This window comes from Pteropus vampyrus, unplaced genomic scaffold (assembly GCF_000151845.1).
Source record: "Pteropus vampyrus isolate Shadow unplaced genomic scaffold, Pvam_2.0 Scaffold5, whole genome shotgun sequence".
Lineage (NCBI taxonomy): Eukaryota > Metazoa > Chordata > Mammalia > Chiroptera > Pteropodidae > Pteropus > Pteropus vampyrus.
This window is the reverse complement of record NW_011888786.1, coordinates 763,920-786,453: the sequence shown is the minus strand read 5'-3', so window position 1 is coordinate 786,453 and position 22,534 is coordinate 763,920. Positions and strand designations below refer to the sequence as shown.

The window sequence follows — 22,534 nt, the reverse complement described above, 5'->3', positions numbered from 1 at the left end:
TATATTCAACAAAGGGCTTCTATTCAGAACATATAAAGAACACTCATGACTTAATAAGACAGCCTAGGTTTAAAAACAAGAACAACAACAAGAAAACTAGACACAAGACTTAAGCAGATACTTCACGAAAGACAATATGGAATGGCCAAGAAGCACATGAAAAGATATTCGACATCAGTAGTCTTCTTGTTTATTTAAAAATAAATATTTTTGTGAGGTATAAATACCTGCAGATAACTGCACAAGTAATCGTCATCAGAGTGACGAATTATTCACCAAATAAACACCGTGGTTTGAGTGCGTGTGTGAGGTACATGTTTGGGGTGTGTCTGGAAACAAAATATGCACATTTTAAGAGAACAAAATCTTAGACAAAGAACAATGTAAGCATGCTCTTTAGGTACAAAGAGGTAAATAACATGATAATGCAGAAATGTTAACATGAGTTCTAAGTGCTTGCCTCTCAAGATTGAGAATTGAGGAAGAAAAGGGGATGGGGCGGGATTTTACTTTTTTCATGATTTCTGTATTTGACTTTTTAAAATGTATACATATTAAATGCCAATTTGAAAAATAATTTAGCATTTACAATAAGTTAATCAACATGTGTAAACTATCTTCCTTCACTCCAAAGCTTTTGTCATCATTACAAATGTTCATCCAGATTTTTCTTTGTTTTTGCTTAAATTAGCTTGAGTTTTAGTATTATCTTAACGATGTAGTTTTAAATTATGTCTCTACTATTTTGGGCTTATTTGTTAATCGTGCTTTTGTTTTTTTTTGTTGTTTGTTTTTTTTTTTTAAACGTTTTATCTCCTCACTATACATTAGGCTGGGATCGCGTATCCCATGATTCTAACGCCAGTTATGCTATGTGTTTTTTTCCACATCAGAAGGCCATTCTCTCCCACCAGCTGGTTGGCCTACAATTCAGCTCAATTCTGACACTTACTAGGAAAACAGCATCGGATTCCACAAGTGAAGGGCTCAGTCCTGCAAGACTGTTTTATTCCCTTCCCCACTTCAGATGCCAATCACAAATCCAGGTTGTCACCTGTGCTTCTGACCAACTGGCTATAGATTGTAGATTCCAATGTCTCCCTCCATGGGTTCAAGTAATTTGCTAGAGCGGCTCACAGAACTCAGAGAAACATTCATTCCACTTACTAGATGACCGGTTTACTATAAAAAGATATAACTCAAGCACAGCCAGATGAAAGAGATGCAGAGGACACAGTATGGGGGAAAGGGGCACAGAGCTTCCATGTTCCCTCTGGGTGTGTATGCTCGTGATCAATCTGATACCTCTTTGAACTCTCTGTCCTTTTAGGTTTTTATGGAGATGTCATTACATAGGTGTGATTGAGGAAATCATTGGCCATTGGAGGCTGATTCTATCTCTAGCTTCCTGCTCCTCCCTGGAGGTCAGCGGTTTTGGTTGGTGGGGGGCTGTAAGTTCCAACCGTCTAATCACCTGGAAACGAGTCCCCTTTCTTAGGTGCTTCCCAAAACTCACCTCACTAATGTATACACTCAGGTGTGGTTCAAAGGAGTTTGTTACAAATTTCTATCAAGATACCTTTGTCGCTCTCATCATTTAGGAAATTCCCAGGATTTTAGGAACTCTGTGCCAGAAACAGGGACAGAGATTAAATATGTATTTTTTATTATAAATCATAACATCACACATCTTCCTGTTTCCTGGATATATTGTTATCCCTTCTTTTTGGTGACATAGATCTTTGACTAATTCTTTCAGAAACAGTTTTTGTTCTAAACCTTGAGTTCTTTTAATTCTTTGCTCATGGAAAAATTCAAGTCAAATGCTAACTCTTATATGAATTCTTTATCAAGTAAAATCATTTTGAACAAATTAAATCCTTTCACCAGAAAGTCATTCCAATCACACTGATATGCAATCAATATAGCACATTTTATCTTTTATAGTAGATTACATTGAATTTGAGTTAACCTGATTTTTTACCTACAAGGCTATGAAATGGCCTGGAAACCAAGGGTGTCATATGGTTGTTGTCCAACACTTAGTATTCGAAGTTTATTCTTTTCTTAAATAACAAAGGGATAGGAGAGCATAGGAAGATAGATAATCTTTATGCCAGCAGCAGGGGAAATTGTCCGGCCGATGTGAAATTCCTGCTAAGACTTAAAGATAAGCCAGAATGCAGAGGGAAGTGGCTCTTGGTTTTTGTTAGGGGTGGCGTGGACTTGTCGGGCAGAGAAATAAGATTCTAACTAGAAAAATGGCAGCATGTGCTGATATAGATGCGTAAAGATGCAGGATTTGCTTGGAGGACCCAAGTAATAGTGGCAGGACGTGAGGGGCTGAAAATGTCCAGTTAGGCCATTTAAGGAGTTTGGGTGATGTCTTGTAGAATATAAGGAAATATTAAGTTTTACCCTCTCTAGGATACCTACGTCCTCATAGGTAAAACAAAAAACTTGGTAATGATCAGTAATTCTTTAATATTTTCTTAAAAAGCAATGGAATCTTCCTTCTGCCACTCCATGCTTGCACACCAATTTTTAACTTTGTTAAAGTTAGAAGTAGAGCTGTTCTAGTTACAGTCGAGATGGGGATGCTGGATCCCAGGTTGCTTATGCTGTACCTCTTCTTTCTCTCTGATGATGTGGTCACTGAAGAACTCATAGATTGAGCAGAGAACAAGTAGAAACATTAGAAGTGGTTTTCAACTAGAAGGGATCTGAGGAAGTATTACGGAAATTGCGCGTTTAGCAAATGGTCAACGGTTTTTCATTTTTTTTTTTTTTTTTAACGTAGCATCGATTGAGATACGGGAACATTATCTATAATGACTTGTTACACCAAAATTTCTATAGCAAGCATGTGGGGGCTGAGGGTGAGCGTGGGGAGAACTGAAAGAAAGGGTCTTTTGGGCTGAAATACTGGACTAGATGGTCTCCACAATTCCCTCCCAATACCTACGCTAAAAGTAGAGAGTTGACCTGCCCTTCATAATATATCCACGTTGCTAAAGTCTCTTTATAAGATTTTACTGGTGTTGATGGACATTTCGATAGGTTTGAACTGATGAATAAGATTCCACAACTATGCCAATAACTTAATAGTTTATTAGTCAGTCAACAATATTACAAATATTTAAAAATTACTTAATATAAATAGTTGGCAGCAAACTATTCCATTACAGAGTTAAATTACCAGTACAACAGACAGACTGGAGATTTAGACACCTGGAAGATAACAATAAAATAAACTAAAATATTTTAACCAAAAAATTCAAGCTGAAGGCGTTTACCTAGTGTCCATAAAAGCATGGGTTCTCTTTTTATTTAGAAAAAAATAAAAAACAGCTTTAACACCCCATTAGGAATATAAAATAAAATCAACTGAAAATATTAATTTGCATATCAAAGAACCATTTATAATTACAATCCAAACACTCCATAAACCACTTGTGCGATTCTATACAGAAACTGGGAATTAGAAACTAGTTGCTTTAATATTACAAAGATTTCAGCTCCAAAAATAATTCAACATAAAATAAACTTTAGCAATTAGTGTCATAAAATTATATATTTCCACATAAAAATACAAAATAATATTAATGACAATATGAAAAATTATTCCAAGTATTTTACTACTATTAAAATAAAATAAAACCCAAAAAAACAAAATAGAAATATGCATGAAAAAAGTCTCTCCTTTTGTTAGCAAAACACTATCCAAAATAACTACAATCATTTACATCAGTACAAAGATTTCTGGATTTAAAAAATAGTTGCAATGACAAAAGGGGTATCTTTTCTGACAGTAAAAAATGACACTGTGGATAAAATCTGCAAAATATGCAATGAAAAAAATAAATTTGCATTAAAAAGGTTTACACTGTTATTTTTTTTATACAAACATTAGAAACAGTATTGCACATCACAACACAGAATCGAGGTTAGTCAGCCTTCCAAAATGTGTTATATTCAAGTTTTGTAGCATCTTTGAGGAGAGGCTCTGTGCAGCCAGATGCAACAGGGATAAAATATCAAGTGTTTTCCATACACAAATATATAAATGCTAAATGTTTCCTTCTTAACAAAAAGTGTGGATTTTTAAAGTATTTTTTTTTTCCTCCACAGTCATACTTTTGGGCAGCAATAAGAACATTTAGAGAACACAAGTGAAGAAGCTTTGAAAATACAAAAATACAATCAAAATTAATAATTTTCTACAAAAATAGTAAAATAAATATGATCTGTAAATTAAAAAAAAAAAAAACTCCAATACAGTGTTTAACAGTTAGAAAATAAGAATGTAGTACATAAAAGGCAAAAAAAAAAAAAAAAAAAAAAAAAAGAGGTAGGGGACAGGTGGGGAAGGAACGAAATATTAGACTAACAAGCTTTAATTCTAACAGAAATGAAGGTAAAACAAACCATACATTTCTGTCATGTTTACCCGTGGCTAAAAGGGTGTTTTATTACATTTCCCTTCATTCCCGATATTTATCTGTTTAAGAAGGGAAAGAGATTTTCAACATCTCCAATTATTTTCATCATATAATTTATTTTAGTGTTCATTATTTAATACATGAAAAGGTTCTTCAATTTTAAACATTAAGCAGAAATTATGAAAATAAAGTTTAAAAATCTGCGAAATTAAATATCTAAATAATTAACATTGCAAAACTACTGATTTCTTTTCTAAATTCCAAAAATTGAGGTATAGCAAAGGAGATGTCATCAGTCAAAAAAAGTGTGCCATAAAATAGCTGACTGTTGGAAAAATCTCTCATAGAGATATAAAAATAGTGCATAACAAATGTCAAATGGATCAAGGTTGGCAGGGTTAAGGTTAGAAAAGAATACTCCAAAAATCTGGAGGATCATGGTTAAGTAACAAATAGGGAACATCGACAAATAAATTAGTAAAAAGCTCTTCTGAAAACAGCATCAACTTTAAACATTAAAAACTTGAACCACAACCACAATAAAACAGCAGAGTTAGACATGAACCACATATTTTTACAGTACAAAAAGCACACCAGAGACAACCAATGTTAAGATCAACACTTTGCTCACGTGAAGGATTGTCCCAAGGGGCTGCTCGGAGACAACACCCTTGTAATTTTCTCTCTTTAGAGTCAAGAATCTTAGTTCTGCATTTTTTTAAAAAAACATTTACCATTGTTGGGTGCTTTGCTTAGATTGCAGAGTAACTCTTACATTAAAATATAGGGACTAGTTGCATTAAAAATGCTCTAAAGAGAAAAAATATCACTAACGATATTCTAATAGTGTTCGGTACCAAGAGAAATTCATTAACTATTGCATGTTTCCATGTCATTTCCCCAAAACTGCAAGCAAAGTCATTACCAAAATTCCTTCATCAAAATTTAAAAAAAAAGTAATTCTTAACCGTTAAGAACAACAATGTTCCATGCAACAGTGACCCCAGTTAAGACAGAAGACCCCAATATACGTAAGTCAAACACGTAAGCAAGTTCAAGCCAGATTTCACCATTGTCTTTAAGGTAAAATTGAATTTTATGCAACTAGCCATCTGTATATTTCCCCATCTCCATTTTGACTTTACTTAGGTTTACTAAAGTTTTGCATTCTTCTATAAAGTTTGTTTGTTTAAATATGGGCTTCTTGTAGGTCTGACATTTGGTGACTGGTTAGCAGTGTGCTGGCCATCTTTGGTTTATAAAGGATGTCTTAACCATGAACTATCAAAGGGGCTAAAATCAACTTTCTTTAAAATTCTAGGATTTTTCTTTTATTCAATCTTTTATCTATACTACATCACAGGAGTTAGAACCGCACATCACAGAATTGCACAGGGATTACAAATATTACATCCAGTCTGCATAAAATCGAATTCCACTACTGACCAGATCACAAAATGGCTGCACGCTCTAATCTAAAACTAATTTGCATATTGTACACATGTAGGACATTTTTTAAACTTGAAGTCACAATAATGCATGCAAGTTTGCTTTTTTAAACAAATTTTATAATTTGTTCATGCTACCTAGATTCAAGAGAGCTTTTTTTGAACATTTGCAATACCTCACCTCTTGTTAGTTAATAATTCTAGTGCATGCATATGGTGTATACAGGTAAGTAAACATGCATTTTTTTCACATTCTAAAACTATGGCAGTTTAGGCCATATTGTGCTGCCTGCATTTCATCTGCAATGCAGTGTGTCTCTAACCTTTTCAATCCCGTATTAATAGGTGGCATTTACACATAACACCTATATAGCAGCAAAGCTAATACAGCTTGTAATTAAAAATGTTTAAAAATAGCTAATAAATCAGATTATCTTGAGGTATTATTTCTTGCAAGTCAAAATGGAGAGCAAAAAAAATCAACCCTAATTTTAGTTTATGTATACACTGAAAATAGCAACAATAAAAATAAGCATTTGTAGCAGACATATTCCATCTTCACTATTATTTTGCTACCTTTGGTAAATTACTGGGGCAGATCTTGAAGTTAAAAACCCACGTTTAGAAATAAGTGCACGCTTCACCCACTATATAGCAGCAGACTGTTTGCCCCTACGCAAAACATTCTCATATCTAATTTTAACTTTACATATAAAAATAACTTGGAGAAAATACAAAAAAACATTTTATTTTAACATGAAAATATCACAAAAATTAGTAAGCCTGAGATGTAGGGTTTTGGTGAAAAACAAGAGGCTTGTAGTGTTTTGGCTGCTGATAGAGATGCATGTGTTGATAGCCGGGGTGAAAGCAGAAGAAAGCACTCATCTCTTCTGCACGTCAGTGTCCTCAGACACAGTAAGCCACATGCACCCTTCCTTTCCGTGTTCACCGGAGGCCGCTTCGCTATTCCTAGTTCCAGCGGAAGTGGATCTGACGTGGGCGATCGGCACCTTCCTTTACCAATGGCTTATGGAACTCACGTCCTGCACGCGAGTGGATGTTTGCCCAACAGAACTCACAGTAATACTGCAGGCAAGTGACGTTGGCACAAAAAAAGGGGGCAAATTTTCCACCACAGCGCGCGCCCTGGCACTCATCACACATCTGGTCATCTAGCACATATGGCTTCACCTCCACCTGGAAAAGAGAAAGTGTCTCATTCAGTTGGCTTCAGAGATCACAGTGTTCTAGAGAACAGGAGAAGCACTAAACGTCGGGAAAGCAGGCGGTTTCCCAGGGCAACCGCTTTACCATAGTGGGTTAAAAAAATAAAATCGTTTTGCTCTCGCACTAATGATCTTTTCATGTTTCATGTCTATAATTGATCATGTGATTAAATGAGCACTTAGTGTGGTAACTATGGTAGTTTTGGTATTGTACTCTTCAGAGGACTATAAACTTTATGGTATATATTATATTTTCCAGTATAATACTTTTAAAATTTAACTTTTAAAAACTGTAAAAATCTAATTGATTTGTAAAACATCCCATCTTTGCTTTTCTTAAAGTAACAATCTGAAAAGCCTCGTATGTTAATATTTTCATTGGAAGGAGTAACCGAGTAAAAAAGTAAAAGGGTATCAAGTAGTCATGGAGACAAATGGGTTTTACATCCTTTTTCCTCATTGCAATACCACCTGTAAGATGGGGCATAACCCTAATAGCCACTGATTATGGAAGCTCTTCTCTACTGCAGGTGACGGTCATAAGCTGCTTGTCAATCTCTGGTACAGCACCAGAAGTGCAGATAATGTTCCTGAGGACAGACATGTCTAGACTTCTGTGAATTTGTAAACTATTAAGTCAAAATCCCACTGTGAAGACCTGAAGTGTAGTACATTTACATATGCTTTCTGGGTTTCTTTCTCACAGTTATTTCTTGCCATGGGTTTTAAGCAACCTGAAGATGGTTTCTGTGCTGTTTACTTCATAATAACTCATAAAATGCTAGGTGCAGGTAGGTACTCAGGAGTCACTTCCTGTAAAACTACTGAATAGAATTTCACAAATGCAAGGATTTCAATTATTTGCATTTTTTAAATTCTAGGTATTTTATGAAGCTAATCTACTTGACTCAAAATCATAGACATCAAAGAAAGAAAACAGATAGCACACTGACGCTGATTTGTGATTGTAGAGTATAATCGAAATCTATTTCTAATTAATTATAATCACTAACAATTAAACCTTGTATGTGTAAAAAGTTTCATTAATTCTTCACCTATTCTTATTTTCCATATCTTAGTAGCACGCATCTTAAAAAATAAATTTTTCTCAGATATTTCAATGCCTTTTTAAGAAGGCATTCGTTTCTCAATTTACTTGCTCTGCATTGAAGTTGCTCTTTAAGAATGGTCTGCCCCAAATAATTGGTCCTTCACTATTATTTTGGAAACAAAGTGGTATGAGGTACGACACTGAAACAATCTTTTCCCTCTGCTTCAGCATATTAACAACTACAGTTATATACAACGTAAATAATTTCCTTATGACTGTATCACTTCTCTGCAAAAACAGGGCTTACACTTGATTAGTGGGTTACAGCATGGCCATGGCCGATTAGAATCACCCAGGGCCCTTGGTCGCATCCCAGACCAATCACAGCAGAATCTGGGTGGGACTCACTGGGCAAGGTTGTCTGAAGTTTCCAGGTGAATTTAATGTGCAGCCACAACTGAAAGCCACTGGATTAGAGAAACTCTAAGGTTCAAACCATTTCAAAAAATTTCATGTGCATGTCTGAGTAAAACTACAGCCCCTTCTCTTACTTTTTTTCTCAATATTCTAAGTAACAATGTAAACAAAAAAGCCACTCTGCATGTATGAACTGAACCTATGCTGTACTTTTCAAAATGGGATGATTTGACAATGAAATTGGTGACACTTATAGAGTCCATGGTCTGGTCAAACAGCATTAGTTAACCAGCTCCCCTGACCCCAAAATAGTCTTTTATTGTACATACGGCCTCAGAGAAGAAGCTTCAAGACACTGTTACACTAGAGAAATAAGAAGCCACTTAAGCTATATCTACTAATTTGGATATAAAAAAGTTAATTTACCTTGTATTGTTAGTACATCTCATCTGTACTATAAATGTAGACATGATTATTTTAGCATACTGTTTAAGTTTGTATAGAACGAATCACAGATTTTAGTATAAAGTAATTTGTAAAATAACTGAGTTTTGTTCATTCCTTTCCTCTATTTTATATCATAATCAGTACTAAAAATTATTCAGTGGGGTGGCTTTCAGTTAGCATTCACAGGACTTCCTAAAAGTTCTCATTGTGATGACCTAAGCAATGCTATTAAAGAGTGTTTTAAAGTTTAGGACAATTATTTTGTATACTTATTGTGTATATTCAGGGAAATATACACAATATATTTTTATTTTAGATTTTACAACAAATAAAAAGTAAATAAAATGTAAATGCACTTAGTAGCAAGCTCTGTTCTAAGTGCTTCTGCATATGTGAATTTATTTAATCCTCGGAATAACTGTAAGGGAGATATTTATTATTGTTTTCCATTTTATAAATGAGAAAAAAGAGGCACAAAGGGAGTTAATTTGCCCAGACTGAGCAAATGGTGGAAAGGGGACCCCAGGCAGTCTGGCTCCAGAGTGTCCAGACTCTCCAAACAAGCTCTGCCCTCATGGTTATAGAAGGATATTAAGCCTTATTGGCGGATAAAATTTCTGACATGCCTTAAAATGACATTTATATTTTCAATATTATACCTAAAGTTTAAAGCACATTCAAGAATTTTACATTTCAGAGGTATTTTGATATAACATATACCTTTAAGAGTTATTCGGTGTTTGAATTATTTAATAATTCATAGGGTAGTGAGCTTTGATCAGAACTTACTACAGGAGATAAGTGATTTCCCAATTGCCACTTACACGTTTATCAATATCACCATGCTGGAGCTGGACGAATCGAGCACTAATGGCAGCAATGTAGCTCTGTTGATTGGAGAAAGCAACTCGACCAGCACCTTTTGGGTATTTTAGCTCAGGATCTGTATCAATTCCTGCGTAACAAACCCCACCATACAGCCGGTCCATGATCATAGCGAGTTCCACTTCAAAAGGAAGAGAAGTTCACATCAAACATGAGAGAACACAGAACAACTTTAAAAAAAATTAAGTCAATAAGATAAAGAGTTTCATGCTCTTTTCTAAATCCTACCCTCTCACCTGTACACTAGATCTCACTTGCTCTCACTACAGAAGAATCAGATTGGCAAGTCTCCTAACTTTCTGTACCATCACTTTTTCTCTCTATCCTGGATCCTTTCCAAGTATGCTGTAATTTGTCCCATCTTAAAAAAAAAAAAAATCTCTTAACTGTTTCTCTCAGTGACTGCTTCATTTCTGTTCTGTTTATAGCAAAACCAATAACAAAAATTTCTCCTATATTCCTCAATCCCTCTCTTCCCATACTTTGTTCAACCCTTCATAACCAGACTTTTACCCCATAACTCCACTTCAATTGCTCAGGTCAAGGTGACCCTCCCAACTGCCAAGTATAATGGCCGATCTACCTGTCAGCAGTACTGAACATAGTTAATCTCCTCCTCCTCCTTGAAATCTTTTATCCACCTGGCTTCCAGGATACATTACTGCAGGATTCTCCTTCTGCCTGACTGTAATTCCTTCCTAGTCTTCCTTGCTAGTCCTCCTCAACTCCTTGACTTTTCAATGTCCGAGTACCTTAGGTTCCAGTCCTTGGGCTTCTCTCTACACTTGTGGCTTTGGTGACATCATGCTGTGTCATAGCTTTAAATACCATCTGTTTTCAGCTCCTAAATTTCTTGAGTCTGGGCTTCCCTCCTCACCCCCCGAATCAAGAAAGACTCATCTATGCAACTGCCTACTGGACTCATCGCTATTTCCCAGACATGTTAACACGCAGTGTGTTCAGGGAGGCCTTCCTGATCTTCCAGCATCCCATTACACCTGCCCGGTGAATTTTTGCTGATTCAGTTAATAAGCAACGGAAAGGATGAAGTTGCCAAGTGGGGACCCCTGGCTTCATCCTCCCTATTTTCTCTTCCCCCACTGCACATTCAATCCTTTGAACCTGATTTTCAAGACATATCTAGAATCAAATCACCTCATCTCCATCACTAACATCCTGTTCCAAACTATCATTACTTTTCATCTGCATCATGGCAATAGCCTTATTTCTTTGCTTCTGATTCCCATCTCTCATCCCCACCCAAATCTATTTGCAAAAGAGCAAGTATGAGTCTCTTAAAAAAAAAAAAATCACACACACATAGGTTTCTCCCGCTGTCTGAAAGTAGAGGGTTCCTATGAAACCTTTTGTAAAGGTTAGCAAAATTTAAGAGCGAAAATCCTCTTTGGGTTTCTTTCAGTTAACTAAAACAGGTACTAATGTAAATGTTTTGTAAAAGAGAAGTAGCGCAAAGAAAACTTTGGAAGGGCAGCGAGACACCTGCATCAGATACCAGTGACTCAGCTGAAATGTCTCTTTGGGAGGCCTGCACGTGGCTTTCTCAGAACACCACTGCCACTAACCCAAGTTATCTGTCTCCTGGACTGGAATATTAAGCAACTAAATTGGTCTACGAATATCCACGCTCCAACTAGCTCTCCCCTCCAGGAGTCGTGAGCTAGATTGATCTTTCAAGAATACTAATGTAATCATGTCTGTCCTTCGATCAAAAACTCTTCATCGGTTTCCCGTTTCTGAGGATAGATACCAAATCAGCCTACTAGACCTGTATGACCTGACTCCTGTTTATTTTTTCAGTGTCTTCCTGTGTCTCTCCCCTCACTCCCTATACTCCTAGTCGGCCACTCTGGTCTTCTTCCTGTCCCTCAAACACATTCTGCTTCCTCCCACTGAAGACTTTTGAACATGCTTTTCCCTTTATTTGAAAACCCTCGCAACCCTTCCTACCACCCCAAAACTACTCCTTCTGTTCAATCTTTAATGTCAGCTCGAATACGAGTATCTTCCAAATGTCAGACTATAGTGCATTCCCTTGTCAGATGCTCTTCCACTCCCTACAGTTTTTCTTTGTAGCAGTTATGTTCTGTAAGTATTTACTTATGTGAATAGTGTGAACCTGCATCTCCCATACTGGAGAGGATGTTCTCAGTGATGGCAGGCACCAATACGCTTCACAGGGTATAGGGTATCATAAAACTTGCCTGTATAGTGGGTATTTACATCTATAATTATGTTCCTCTATGACATCTTCCAGTATATCTCTGGTTCCTGGTTACTGATGAACAGAAGTTTATCACTCACTTATCTAAAGTGCTATTAAAAAAAAAAATCCCATATTTCTCCTTCAAATACCAGAATCAACCCACATAAAATAAATACACCAAAAAATTCTCATATCTCAGAGAGTAACACTTAAGAAGTCAGAAGTATTCGACTAGATTCTCCTTACACAGTCTGTTTGGAGTGAGCTATTAATATCAATAGATGAGTGTCCAATTCTCCAGTTACCTGACGGCTTCAAGAACGATCTTCAGAATTCGTCTCAGAATCCTGCAGTTAGCAACTCCTGGAGCAGAGCATGAGGGTCTGTCCCGTGCCTGCCCAGTACTGCCACGTACACAACAGCTACCAATGTTTCCTGAATTAATTCATACTTAAATTTTTTTAAACACAATTTGTTACCATTCTACTTACCAGCTCTTAATGGCCTAGGAACACCTCCAACAAAAATTGTTTTTCGAGGATCCAGAGGCTGAGAACCATCCATCACGAAATCACTATCACTTAAATTCCAAGGACGGATCTGAACCTATGAAAACAAGAACATTACTTTATTGGGTCTTATTCCCTACACAGCTTCTGCTGTATTGTGCCAGCGAGCAGTGGTCCTCTCATTATTTAAAATTCTGAATAGTTGGATTTGGAAACAAATTATTCTTATTATTTATCTAGAGACTATAAATTATCCAAAATTTTAAAAAACTGAATTTTTAACATGGTGGTTTAATTTTTTTCCCCCAGTAACAATAATTTCATAACAGTTTTGGAAAACTTGCAGTTGTAGCTTAGAGTTGGTAGTATTACTTACTGGTTTGTCTTTGATGGTAGGGCTGGAAACACACAGATAGAGTTTTCCATCTTCTTCAATACAAGCATCAATTAGTGCCTGAACTGAGCTCTCTTCTTGAAAGAGAAGGAATGCATAGCCTGTAATAACCATGAAAAATGAGGCAATACGTCAAGTGTCAAGGTAAGTGATTCTACTCGAAATTCCATTACTGTTTAGAAAATATAAGCTTTTGAAAAAGAAAAAAAACAAAACTATCAGATAGGACTAGAATCATTAACATTTCCTACAGGAGAACAGAATATCCTATGAGATACACACAAAAACATATACTCAGTAAATTAACGAGCTAGTTTATACACAGCATTTACTATCCAGTACTGTGCTAAAAGCTTCACATTAACTATTTTATTTGATTCTCACAAGTCTATGAAACATTATTCCCATTTTATAAAAACTGAGGTACCAAGTGGTTAATTATTTGCTTGAAGTCAGTTACATAAGCAAATAATTGGCCGAGTAATTTTAAACGCAGGTCGGCCCCGGTCTCCCACGCTATTTGTAGCAGTGACAGTGCCTTCTTAAAAAATTTCGAAGGGTTAATCAGCTGATCACTTTGGGAGCTGAAGCTTCCTATAAATGCCCTCAGGGTAAGAAGAGCTAGAGCTCACTTTTGGACTACAGCATACCTGGAAAGGCCCAGAAATTTCCATTAAGTAGAGGGAAAATTCCACAGTCAACCTGGCAACTTCCAAATGATACTAAGAAAACTATCCTAGGGAGCTCAGAATGAAATGGGTGCCTTTGGAATGGGCCAGAACTTTTAAATCAAGTCTCAACTTGGGTGAACAATTTTTCCAGTCTGGCGACTATCTGGTCTTGTAGATCTAGGCTCTTGCTTAAATTCCTGTACCATTGGGAAATGAGCCCTTCCTCCTTTCCTTGTGACAACCAATCGTCAGTCTTTAATCAATCATGCACCCAGCCGGCAGAACAGACTTCATTATAAAAAGAAGGCATCGCAATTCACATTCCAAGTTTACTATTATGTGATGATTATTTCCAGCAGCTGGTAACTATAAATGACCTAAAAACACCCCTTTCCTTGAAAAGATTTCTGTGCAAACAAACATGGAGCATGGTAATCTAGTCCTCATACGAAGAAGCCGTCAAGCAGCCTGTGTACATCTGTCCCCTTTAACAATGGGAAGTGTGAGATCACGCTTAATGCAAAACTCAAAAAACATGGCTTATTGCCAATCATGGTTTTTATTGCCACAAAGGTTGGATGTGACACAAAAGTACTCCATTTTAATAAAATACATTACTTGATTGCATAAATAAGACATTAAACCAATTTACACAAATAGAGACTTCCAAAGGAATAATTATGTAAGATTGAGAAACACATTTTAGAGCCTTTTTAATTGCTAGAAACAATTTAAATATGCTTGAAAAATTTTTCTAAAAGAGAAGACTGGTTTTAAATGAAGGCTTTAATTTTGACACAAAGCTAAGCATTTGAGAGCTATAATTGTTTCGTAATAATTGAGAAAATATAAGACTAATTTACTAAAATAGTATTTTAAATTTAATATTTTTAATGTTGCTTAGGTTTTGTGATGTTTAATTTTTATATAATTATTTTAATATTATTTAACTTTAAAATACTTTGAATTCAGTATTTTTAATATTGCTTAATTATTTTTGTGATTATTAGCAAAGAAATATTTGTATCGCGAAGACTAAGAAACGTGGCAGGTATATTATAATATAGCTAAGGCAAGCTATTAAATATTAAAACACTCTTACCAAAAATAAACCATCTAATAGTTCTTTAGAATTTATTAGAGCAAGCCAATACTCGCATAAGGTGAAATTCATTCATTGCAAAGGAAACATACATATGTGTGGCTCAAAATTTGAAGGCTAAATCACTGCCTAAATTACAACGTAGCTTCACCAACTGGATGCCTCTAAACCAGTGTTTTCCAAACCATGAAAAATGATGAATTACAGCAATGACGAAAATGCTTGAAAGAACATGATTTGGGAACACTGGTCTTTGGCAATGGCTACAATTAGCTAAAAACCTATGACTTGTCATGTTAATATTTTTGTTTTTTTGCTTTTTATTTTTTCGGTTTGAGAAAATAAGCTAACAACCACCATGAAAACCACAATGGCAACAATAGCCACAAAGCCAACAAGCATTCTGTTTTACTAAATTTGTGCCAACCCAACTTCCTACGCTTATTATAGTCCACCATCCCCTTAAATGAACAAGAAGCTCATGCAAAAAAATGTGTATCTGTCTCCACACTAACCAATTCTAATTCCTTTTTAAAGTTATATTTCAATTCCTGCCTGGAACTCTGTTCAATGACTTTTTATCTGTCTAAATTTAACAATATCTTTTAGATTTAGTTCAAAACTGCCCAGTGCAGCTTTCCCTTAACCACTTTAGGTCAAAGTAATTTCTCTATCCTATACTATTTATAGTTATTTATATCATGCATCAGGCAATTATTAATCCACGATAACTGAGAATACAAAGATAAGTAAAGATGGTCTTAAAGACTATTGGAAGAATCTGATATTAATAAAATAATCGTATATTTTTAAAGTTGTAAAAGTTTAATATTGCAACTATGATGAGTGCTATGAAAGAGTATAGTGCTAGGATAGTCTACATCTTGATTTGACCACACTAGGTAGGTCCTGAAAGTCTCCTGTGAGCACTGATATTTAAGCTGAGATAAGTAAGGGATATATATAGATGCAGAGACATGGGAAGAGCCTTCAGGCCAAGAGAACACCACATGATAGCTCTGAGGCAGAGGAGAGCAAGGTCAGTTCGTAGAACCAGCAGAGAACACAAAGCAATAGCGCAAAGAGGAAACTAGAGAGATGGGAGGCCAGTGGGGCGAATGCATTTTACCTCTACCCTAACGATAAAAGAAACCGACGAAGAATGCTAAGCAGAGGAGCACAGAGGAGCACCATCAGATGGGTTAGAGAGATTACTCTAGCTGTACTAGGGGAGAAAAACTGGAGAGAGCCACAGATGTGGACAGAATAGTCACATGACTGGAGTAGTCCAGGCAAGAAATGACGGAAACTTATGCAGGAACATTAGAAACTAACATCCATTTTTATTGTGCACTCAATAAAATAAACTTTATAAAAGGACAAGATAGTAAAACTGTGGACAACAGATTAAAACTAAATGAACAAACGTCTATATTCATATGGAGCTAATTTTCTCTCTAACCCAAGGATTTGGGATCTCCAATTCTAGTAAACTCCTAAATCATGTGAAAATTCAATGTATATGAAGAGAAGTCTATGGCTTTTGTCAGATTCTCATAGAGGTCTGGGATCCAAAATCCCTGCTCAAAAGATATTCTTAATCCCATAAGTATAAGATCTAAAGGTATAAAATATTACTGCATTATTACTGCATTATTACTGCATTATTACATATAAAAAATTGTATGAACTAGCAATGTAGGTTATATAATTCTCAATGACAATAAGTGGAAATGGCCCATATAATTCATTGCCAGAAACTCTTAGCTAGTTTTTGTGTGCCAATAATTCTAGCATGTTTCCTTTCCCAGAGCCAAAATCAAACCATTTAATAAATCTTTTGGAGTCTTTTCCAGGCTTGAAAATTCACTCAGCCTTAAGAATAATAGTGTGTTTTTTTCTTTTCTAAAATTATATTTCAATCATACTCAAAGAAAAGTCTTAGTCTTTCAATCTCCCCCTTTATTCCCTTCAGAGAATCCGCCATTAGAAATCTGACTGACTGGAACAATATGCAACTCTTTCCCCTCGTCTGCCCTGCTCACCATGCCAGGGTCCTTCCTCTCTTGCTTTGTTGAAATGGAAGTTAGCATGATTCATGATTCTTGTACTTTGGTGACCAGCCACAGCAGTATCCTAGCCATAAGTGACTAGCACATCTGTGTATCTTCTTAATATCTTATATCTCCATATAATTGGGGGTTTGTCGACCAGGCACTTTCTCCTCTATCAAAATTCACCAGCAGAGTATATTATGCTCTGTTGTGATCTGCTATTATTTGGACCACTTAAGTAAATCTTGCAATATTTAAACTATTCATTCATAGGTTTATATTTTAGCCTCACTTCATACAGTCTTGATTTCACTGAAAGTTTTTTATAGGTCTGTACTCAAGTTATTTAGAATGATGCTTTAGACAAAAAAGAAAAAAAAATACTGAAACATTTGAGTCTTGGAAATCATCATCAAATCATTGTAGAGAAAGCACAGCAAGTCTCTTGATTCCTGACTGGCTCCCTCACTCGATACATGTGACCAGCTTCTGCAAATTACTCTACTTGTCTTTATAGAAAGATGTAGTCATATCCAATTTTAAAAGAAAACACAAAGTAACTGATATTGTCTCTTTTGCTCTCATAAAACTGATTCCCTAGCAAATATTAACAATAAAAATCGTTACCTTTTGGTGGAAAATAGGACTTGCTTTCTGCTTTATGAGGCCAATCTACTACCAAAGGCCCAAATCTTCTGAAGCTAGCAGTTATTTCATCTTAAGAAAGTACAATAATATGCATTAGAAATTAGTTTTAATGATTCATTCTAAAAAATCCCATATTTTATAAGTTACTTTAAAGATTTAATGTTTAAAAGGACCAAATATCCTAAGATAAACTAGAATGTAAACACTTAAAAAATGTTCAGTATCCCTACTAAAATAATTCACAAAACTTAATAGTTATTTTAATCAAAATAAATTCATTTTTAAGTAGCACATTGGCCAGAGTAATTAATTCAGTGTGACCTTTGAGATTTTATAAAACGTTATGTGGATACTACGGATTTATGGTTCACCAAATTATAAATATCACAGGCTTGAAAAACATGCCAACATTATATTAAATTAAATTAAGAGATTCATTGCTGCTTGATAAGTAAAATCTTATAGGGAAAAAAAGGTGTACTGAAACAAGATGTGAAAATTTATAATACTCCTAAAATATACTAGGGTTTGACACATGCATGCTGGGTAGTTTCACATCTCATGATATGTGATATGTTCCATCACATGGAAACCCTATTATACTGATTAATGCATAGAATATGTTTGTCGATATCTGAACTGCAACTTAAAAATTTCCCAAAATGTACCAACATCTTCTCTACTAGTTGTGAACAAAAGTAGCAGATTTCCACAACCCCGCAAACATTAGATAGTGTTATAGCCTCTTTCTTACCGATTTCTAAGAGCAGTTATTCTTAAAGACATTAAACTTCTGACTACCAAGCACTGGAGGCAGAGTTTCATGGTTGGTTACTTTTATTTCATTGTATGTGTGTGTGTGTGTGTGTGTGTGTGTGTGTGAGCATATTGTACTCATACAAAAATTTTAAGTTTCATGTAAATATATATTCGAGTATGTTCTATATTTAAAAATATAAGTGCAATATGACATAGGGTATGAAAATCTTATTTATAAAAAATGCTCACAGTAACAATATGCATTATAAGAAATAATGTAAAGAAAAAAACTTCAAAAAAAGTTATTTGTTCAATTACCTCCACATTTCAACAGGCGACAAAATATTTAAACAGAGATAGACATCTATTATAACTGAAAAGCTCTAGTGGTAAAAAATTCCCATACCCCCGTTCCTATATTTCGGGATTTTTTTAAAGCCCCAATCATTGCCTTACCTTCATCAATATCTGGAGGAAGACCACCAACAAAAACTTTTCGAGAGAAGCGTTCAATTCGCTCTCCGTTTTGATGAGCTGAGTAACATGTGGGTGAGTTTAAAACACCAACTTGATCATTATGACCATCATCCAGCAAGCCATCATCTATTGGAAAGAGGGAAGAACGACCTAAAATATAAAAACAAATATAACTTGAATCTCAGATCTTAGAAAATGATAAAGTTAAGCATAAAAATAGCGATGAAAAATTCAAAGGCTTAAAAAATGAAGGTGACATAGGCATAAAAAACAAAGAGAAATTGATAGTTTAAGGTTTTAATTACTTGGATTCGAGGGAGCAGCAGTCTGAGCAATGACTTAGAAAAAACACAGTCATATGACCACAATTATACCACAAGCAAACACTAGGTCACTAGTGCTTATGGAAAGCAGCAAAAATCTGATGTATGGGGATGGTTAGGTGGAGGTGTAACAGGAGAAACCTTTTAGAAATTGGTGGCAGAAAGGAAATGGCACAGACTAAATCGATAAGAGTACATAAAAAACCCACTTGCAGACTACAGTAAGGACAAAGGCAACCAGCGATACTGGCATACAAAGTCTTGCATTAATTTATTACACATGTGCCAATGATATAAACGGGCAGACAGGGCTTCTGCACATGTGCAAAACAGAAAAAAAACATTCCTTCCAGGACTTCAGTCCCCATTTGAGCTCACCCTCCAGGAGTGTACCCCTGTATGGGCACTTCCTGCACAATCCTCTGCAGTCATCCTGAGGTTTGACTACGTGGGGATCAAAAAATAAATAAGATGACCTAATAAATATAGTCCCCTGCCCTCAAGGAATGTATATTTGGAGAAGATAATATCTACATATGTAACTATAGCTCATGTCTATAAGAAAGCTTCAAAGTGTTTCAGAGGAAGTATGCTGGAGGAAGGGAGTAGTCTGACTAATAAACGAGTAATTTCTTAAATCCCCAAGTGAAATTGAATAGCATTTGTGGTAAAATGGAAAGATAGCAGTGCTTGCTGAGGGTTTAGAAAGGGTAGGATATTTATAAGGAGAGATATTTGTAAGGACATGCTTTTGAGTAAATTTTTCAAGTGGAAGAAAAAAACATAAGAGGAAGTAGGAAAAAATAAATTTAAGAAATAGACTAGTCAAGGTTGGCTGAACCATGTTGGAAACGAGGAGAATAAAAGCTAGAAAAACTCTTTAAGGCTAGAGTACTTAGCACTGAATGTCAAACTAAAGGAGACATTTTATTTAGCAGGTGATGAAAATAAACAACTGGATATAGGTGTTCAAGCAATACGATAACTTTTCTTGAGCTTTAGGAAGACCTATCTTAGCAAATATGGTTAAGACAGGTAGAAATGAGCAGGTTAGAAGTTCCTCAAAAAATCCAGGAAGAAGAGATGGCACAGGTAACTGTAGCAGTAAAAAGCAGATGGGAAACAGAGAAAAAAATGAAAAGGCACCAAAAGTTTTTAGAACATGAATGGTAAGAATCATCAACTAAATATAAGGACAGTAAAAACCAGAAACTGGTACAAGAAAGGGAAATATATTTAGATATGTAAAGATTCATATGCTGATAGGATGTTCAGAAGTAAATGTGTGAAGGTTGCAAAACAGAAGGGAGAAACGAAATAAGTCATATTTCCAAGGAAATAAAGAGAATTAACTGCACAGAGGTGAGAGTTTAAGGTTCATTGTAGTATCACTGACAATAACACCCCAGGAAAATGATGAAGATAATTCCTTGGGAAACTTACAAAGAAGAAATGGAACATTAAATGAGAGAGAGAAAGGAGTGGTAAGAAAAGAGGGAAGCCAAAATATTATTGTGACAGAGTGCCAATGAAAAATAATGTAATAAAAAAAAAAAAAAAAAAGAATGAAGAATGTGAGATGTTAAGATAGATTCTGAAAAATGACAACTGTGTTTGAGGACAAGAATCATCTTTGAAAGTAGCAGTTTTAATAAACTTGTGTGGAGTCACACTGCATGTAGAGCTTTTTAAAGCAGACATCAAAAGAAGATGATTTTTTACAAGTTTATTAGAGAAAGAGAAAATAAGAATGTAGACAAGTTGTTTTCCCTTTGTGATGGAGTGAAGGATTGTTATTTTGGATGAAGAGATAATCATATAATCTATGGCGTGTGCCTTAATATATATAATAAGTATTTAATATACAATGTAATGTTATCACCTTGAAAAATATGGCACATAATGAAGCAAATGATATAAATGAGGACAATCTAAAATTTGATGGCCTGCATAGATCTCGAGTTGGGATGAGAAAGAGCGAGCCTACACATGTCTGTGAACTATAGCTAGGCTAGATGCTGCAAATGAGAATTTGAAGTTTATGAGATACAAAAATAAGGAGAAAGATCATATTGAGTATAGAAATAAGAATTATTCTAGATTCAAATTCAATTTCCATTAGTTGTCCTTAAAGATACCCATGTTTATCAAGTAACTTCATAAATACCAATTTAACTTTATCAATACTTTTGCTATCAGAAATAGGGACTAATGAAAGACAAAAGTCAACATTTTTTGTGATTAATGGAAAGAAAGCTATTCAAAATTAAACTATTTTACTTAACAAAATAAACCTCATCAAGATCCATTAAAAATAATACTAATTGTAAATAAATGGTTCAACTTTCTAAGGTTGGACTTTAAGTAAATATCTCTAAAAAGGAATAGGATGAAGCAGAGAAACAATATACATACTAATGTTTGATTAAAAAATGACGGATCCAAATTTTACATTTATTTCAGACATTCCAATACTCTGGAAATCACTGTACTTTAAAGTGTCCTAACATGCATACAAATTTAGCAGTCTCATAGATACAAGGAAAAAGTCTAACAGATTTTTTCATGAGAAAAAATATAGATCATAAATATTTATGGTTCATGAATACAGTGACCAAGGAAATCACTATATAAGCAATGTCAGATAGAGAGGTGACTATAAAAAATAACAAACTTTTATGTTAACTATAATATTGGAAGTATACTTATAATTACATTGACAATTATTGTATATCACTAACTACAATAAATGACTTTTTACCTTGCCAATTATACTTTCCTATAACTCAAATTAATATGATTATTAAAGAGGAACCACTAAATAAGTATGTCCTTCCTGTATGGTATATCTTAAACATACTTTCTATGAATTATACACATGGAAATTTATTGCATAAAAATGACTGGCAATAAAGGTAAAATTATATGTGCTGAGAGTAGAATTTGATTATAAACTGATTTAGACTAAAATATTTACAATAGTTTTCAACCGAAACTACCTTTTTCCTTTTTTTTTGCTCTGAAACTAGATTATATTTTCAGGTTCTTATACCCCAAAAGAATGAAACTGAATGATAATAAAAACAATATAAAACCTCTGGGATGCAGCGAAAGCTACATACTTAGAGGAACATTTCCATACTTAGAGGAAAATTTATAGTTTTAAATGCATATTAGAAAACAAGAAATGCTTACAATAAATTATCCTAATTTCTGCCATAAAGAAGACAGAAGAACAGCAAATTAAATACAAAGAGTAGGATAAAAGAAACAAAAAACAAAAATCAATGACATAAACAACAGGTACTAACATGAAAGAAAATTAATAAAGCCAAAAGTTAGTGCTTTGAAAACTTATAAAATTGATATATTTCTAAGTAATACTCGTCAAGAAGGAAAATTCAAATGATCAATACTATGTATGAAAAAGGGAACATCAATCAACACAGAATCT

At 34.8% G+C, this 22,534-nt stretch overlaps 1 protein-coding gene across 4 annotated transcripts in view; it reads right to left on the bottom strand.

Annotated features, from left to right (window-relative positions):
• Positions 1–3,089: 3,089 nt before the first annotated feature.
• LOC105295943 (cytoplasmic polyadenylation element-binding protein 2) overlaps positions 3,090–22,534 on the bottom strand; it is a 54,687-nt gene continuing 35,242 nt past the window's right edge. For all 4 annotated transcript variants that reach the window (XM_023533986.1, XM_023534001.1, XM_023533996.1 and 1 more), the window contains 6 exons: positions 18,737–18,907; positions 17,501–17,590; positions 13,029–13,147; positions 12,635–12,749; positions 9,859–10,040; positions 3,090–7,090 (listed from right to left, as the gene is read on the bottom strand). In XM_023533986.1, the coding sequence (XP_023389754.1) occupies positions 6,863–7,090; positions 9,859–10,040; positions 12,635–12,749; positions 13,029–13,147; positions 17,501–17,590; positions 18,737–18,907 (905 nt within the window). In that variant the 3' untranslated portion in view covers positions 3,090–6,862. The remainder of the gene's footprint in view (positions 7,091–9,858; positions 10,041–12,634; positions 12,750–13,028; positions 13,148–17,500; positions 17,591–18,736; positions 18,908–22,534) is intronic.